The 4,955-nt window shown below is 58.4% G+C and overlaps 2 protein-coding genes across 2 annotated transcripts; both read left to right on the forward strand.

Moving 5' to 3' along the window:
- Positions 1 to 158: 158 nt before the first annotated feature.
- Positions 159 to 1,769, forward strand: PHSY_005797 (SAM binding motif containing protein; the record flags this gene model as incomplete). Its single annotated transcript, XM_012336405.1, has 2 exons — positions 159 to 545; positions 1,545 to 1,769. The coding sequence occupies 2 exons, from the start codon at positions 159 to 161 to the stop codon at positions 1,767 to 1,769; spliced, it is 612 nt and encodes a 203-aa protein (XP_012191795.1).
- Positions 1,770 to 1,957: 188 nt separating this feature from the next.
- On the forward strand, positions 1,958 to 4,531 carry PHSY_005798 (hypothetical protein; the record flags this gene model as incomplete). Its single annotated transcript, XM_012336406.1, has 1 exon — positions 1,958 to 4,531. One exon carries the CDS (start codon positions 1,958 to 1,960, stop codon positions 4,529 to 4,531), a length of 2,574 nt encoding a protein of 857 aa, XP_012191796.1.
- Positions 4,532 to 4,955: the final 424 nt, after the last annotated feature.

Consider the following 4,955-nt stretch of genomic DNA (forward strand, 5'->3'; position numbering starts at 1 on the left):
AACGCGCGAAAAAAATCCGCTTGCGGTCAAACGAGATTGGACCCTGAGATTTGGTCTTTGATCGCATTGGGACAAGCTCGGCGAAAAACAAAAAGGTCGGCGGCTGTGAAGCCCTTTTGTCACCGTGTCCCACGACACTGACCAAGTTGACCGATAGGATGTCTGATACTGACTCGGTTGTGAACTACGGTCTAGATTGGATTCTGTACCACGATTTTTCGTCGTACCAATATAGCCATCGACGCCTCTTTTCTGTTTGGCTTGGCTTGGGACAGCAAGGTGAGTGGCATCAAGATGTCCCGCGTTACACGACAAGGTGTCAGCCACAATCTGGCACCGACGGCACACTCGTCCAGACGCTGGTGACGCGCTACGCTGCCGGTCCTTGTCTGACTTGGAAATACGGCATGTGTCGATCAAAAAATCCCCCTATGTCCAACCTAAGATGGCACCTCTTGTCCGAGGAGCGCAACAATGGCCGCACGAGGTTTCGAACCCATCGTGATCCCTACAATCGAATTTGCAATGTGCTCAATTTCTCGATGGTGAATTGATCATGAGGGAGGAGTGCAGTTGATGGGTTTGATCTGGTCGTTGAACTCGAGTGTCGAGCTGCAGCGTAGATGATCTTCTCGGTTCAAGCTAGTTTGCAGATGTCAATCCTGACCTGACCTTGACGCATTTTACAGTATCTAGCTAAATTCGACTCTGTCTCATCCGTCAACTTAGACTCTCTAGCTCGTGGTGGCGCTTGGGAGGTGTCACATTTTCTTTTTTTTAAGGAAAACTCTCTGGCCGCGAAAGCTTTGTTGAGCGCTTCCTGGCAGTGTTGCCGAGAAGGGTTCAATGAAATCTAGCGATGTGGTGACACACTGCTCGGACGCCTCCTCTTCTGCCGCTTGAGTGTGCCGCTCCAACTTTAATCTGGATTTTTCTTTTTCGCTAAGTTTAAGGGGCGCTGAGCCGGACTGCCGTCAAAAGTCAAGTCTAGGCGAGCCGACCGCTTGATCCCCGCGTTTTCTTTTTCTTTTTTTGGCATTGCAGGACACCATGGCTGGGTCGTGCCGTGCCGCTCGTTCCCTTTGTCCTCCTCGTCCTTCATCTTTCGGAGGCCAAACTCAAAAAAAAGTGGCTTCACAGTCTGTCGTATGGCTTTTGGCTTCCTGCTCGTCCTCGTTGCCAGGGCTGGTGCTCCCGCTTCTCTGGTTCCGCATTGTCGCATCGCACGCGCGCACGCTCGTCCGTCCGCATCGTCTTCAATCTCTCATTGTCTCCATAATCCACCGAATGCGACATCGCAAAGACGTCTCTGCCGTGTTCTTCTCTGGATCGCCGCACCCTCGGCGTCGATCTTTGTTCATCTCCATCAACACTTGCGCCGCGCTCCTACCCTGACGCCCAGCTCCTTGTGGAAACACCGCCCACCGTTGGCTCTGCCAGACTCGGCCTGGTACGCACATCCCTTGTCTCTTTGGACCCATCCTCTGAACACCGTTTAGCCCAATCTTCTGCATTCAGCTAAGCGCCTGCGCTCTTGACGCTAGCCTCTTCTGCCGCCCACCAACGTCGAACATTCTCCTCGACTCCGAATCCATCTCCGGCGCAAAAGTGGCTTGTACCGTTATCGCTGCGACACCACAGCTGCCTCCTCTCGCTACCGCCTCTTGAAGCCGCTTTGGGGCTCGGCAGCAAGCGAGGCGTCTTCCTTCTTTTCCTGCTTCTCTCCGATACCTCGTTCCACGAACGCCACCACTTTCCTGCACTCCTAGATCCATATATACCTCGACCGGTAACTCTCTCTCTACCTTCCATCGTTCCGCCTCTTCTCAGTCCCCTTCATCGCTTCATCGCTGGACCCCTTATTTCCATCCTTCCCTTCAACGTTTCCGCGTCCACTCTGGCAGTGACATCTACCGTCGGCTCTTTTCCTTGTCCACATCCCATCTCGCATCTCCAAATGGCTACGCTCGAGCAGCAAAGGTCCAAGCGCCTTTCGGCGGCACCTCTGCGTCGCTCGCCTGACCTCTCGGGTACTCGAACACCAGCTTCTCCCACCATCATCCGCACCAACGACTTTATTCTCCTCCCCTCGGTACCCACGCATGAACCCGAGGACAACCTGCCGAGTCCCATGGCATTGCAGCAGCAGTTTGCCATCGCGGCACACAACGATGCGCAGGCGAGACGCAGCCGCCAAAATTCCATGGCGGACGACGCAATCATGCCGTGTAGCCCGCGCAGAGCCTCGTCCTACCACCTCGCTGGCAGCAACTCTAGCCACGACATGGACGAGCTCGAGGAGATCGCCGAGCCCGAACCCGACCACGAATCTGACCCAGCGTCGACGCACGACGCGCTGCGCGACGTTCGCAACCAGCAGCTTGAGCAGCTCCAGTCCATTCTCAATTCGTTCGCCGAGTTGCACTTCGCGTCGGCCTCGTCGAGCCACACGCCTGACGCCGGCATCACTCAGATCCTCGACGACATGTTTGCTTCGCTCCGCCTCATCGCCGGACACAATGCTCCGCTGTCTCCCACCTTTGCTCGATCTCCGGCCCACAGCAAGATGTCGGACGCCGATCGTCTCGTCTTGCTCGTCGACAGGCTCGCGCTCGTGCTTGGCGATGTGCACGACGCTCACCAGGCGGGGTTGCTGGCCAACCTCACCAGCCTCATCCACTCGCTCTTCACGACGCAACGGCGGCTGTCGCAAGCTGTCCTCGAGAGTCCTCCACGCACACCGCTTATGCTTGCTGCTGCGTCGCGCCGTCGCTCCATGCACCCTCCCTCTCAGCACTCGCCCCAGGCGAGCTCGCACCGATCGCTATCGCGCACCTCTTCTGGCTCGACCCGGTCGCACATCACGCCTTCTACGTCGTCGGACGAAGCTACGCCCACGGCTAGTCGCGATGTTCTGAAGCAGCACAAGGTCGAAGCAAACAGTCGTCAAGCCGTCACTCCAGCAGCGCCGTCGCAGGCTGAACAGCACCACGTCGATGGCTCCGTGTTTGATATGGCTACGGTACGTCAACCATCGAGCGCCACGACTACCACTTTCTCGCTCGAGAGTCTGTATGCCCATCGACCGTCGGCTCTCGGCTTGGTGACCGCTCCGCAGTCGCCTCGGTCCGATCAGGCCTCGCGGGCGGCTTCCGTCGCCGGCAAGTCCGACTCGACGGCGCAGCCCTACCGCAAGCGCTTTTCGGTGCTCACCGACAGCGCTGCCAGCACCGCTCTACCTGGCTACGCTTCGGACGGTCCCGGTTACGAGCTCGGCAAGAGAGCAGCTCGTCAGCAAGGCACCTCGGAAGCCGATGACCTGCCGCGGTACGATGAGGCGTCTGCCAGCGGTGTTAGGGCCACCGATGTCAAGACGCCCGTCGAGCCTCTCACTTTGCTCGAGCGTCGCCGCGCCAAGTTGGCGGCGCAGCACAGCGCCTACGCCGCGCGCACTCCGGAGGATCTTGCCGTGGTGCAGAGCTCGATCGACCGTCTGTCGACCGTCATGCCGCAGCTCAACGACCAGCGTGCGCTTTCGCCCGAGGAGCAGCGCCAGGTGCAGCTGCAAGACATGATCGGTCGCCTGTCCGAGTCGAGTTCGAAGCGCATGAACGATCAGCGCAGCGAGCCTCCGACGCTGCGTGCGTCGAGACCGGCTCCTCCGGCGCCAACTGCGGATGCTCAGGCTGTTGCGCAACAGGCACGCAAGCCGGATGTCGCTAGGTTGGATGCCGATGTGCCGAGGACACCAAACACGCCGAGCTCGATGCACAGCGGTTCGGCTGCGTCGTCGCGCCGAAGCTCGCTGATTCCTCAGACGTTTGTACGCAAGCTTTCGTTGGCGAGCATCGGAAACGCCATCCGTCGTGCGTCTATCTACGATACGACCAAGGTGAAGCCCAAGGAGGATACGGATGTGGCTGCATTCGCTGGTGCAGCTACGCAGGACGCGACGGTCCGTCGTCGTCGTTCAGCCACCACGCAGGACTCGCGTGCCAAGTCGGACATTGCCGACACGCTTGCCAGCATGTTCAACGAGGGCAAGCCGCGAGCCGAAGACAAGCGTGCATCGCGTTTGATGGTGGCGCAGACTGGGTTTCGAGCGATCGACTTCGCTGACGACACGCCGAGAGGACGCGAGGAGAGTCTGGTGCCGAGAGCTAGTACGGAGGAGGAAGAGGACGATAGCATGCTCGACGACTACACGTTCGCCTCGATTGACACGACCACTTCGAACCACAGGATGTCGATGATCTCGGCTGCCTACTCGCCGCGCAGTCCTGTCAGCTGGTCCAGCGGCACGAGCAAGGTTTCGTCCAGGAGGAGTTCGCAGCTCACGTCGAATCCGGCTACGCCCACGTGGCCCAAATCGCCCTTGACGCCCGATCCAATTTTCAGAGCGCAGCTGGAGGAAATTTCGGCCAAACGCGTCTCGAAATCCCCCACGGTCACTTTTGCCGATCTTGTCGTCACACCACCATCATCCAGGTTTGCGAACCGTCAGTGTAAGTTCGAAACAAGCGTATTGTAAGATTGCTGTGATGACGGTTAACTGACATGTTGTGTTTTTTTGGGGAACAGATTGAGATGCATTCTTTTGCAGAGGCTCACAGCGGGTTGGGGTGTGTTTCGGTGTTGTTGTGGGGTGAGGAAGAGGTGGAGTGTGCTTGGGAGGCGAGCGAGGGGGAGGGGAAATTGTTGTGCCTGACGAAGAGAATGCCAATTGCAAACATCAATGAGCCGCGAGAGCAGAGAGATGATGCGAATGAGAGAGTTTGGATCAAGTTGCCTGCGAGAGCGAGGCAGGCAAAGGGAAGTGTGAGGGTGGGGAGAGAGGTGGCGAGGGTCAAGGTGGATATGGTGGAGGAGGAGAGGGGCGTGGCGAGGGAGGAGAGCCGGTCGCATGGGATGGTGGAGTTTCCGCTGGGGGCGGGGGTGATGCGTGAGGGAGGGGT

This window comes from Pseudozyma hubeiensis (genome assembly GCF_000403515.1).
Source record: "Pseudozyma hubeiensis SY62 DNA, scaffold: PHS53, whole genome shotgun sequence".
NCBI classification, from domain to species: domain Eukaryota; kingdom Fungi; phylum Basidiomycota; class Ustilaginomycetes; order Ustilaginales; family Ustilaginaceae; genus Pseudozyma; species Pseudozyma hubeiensis.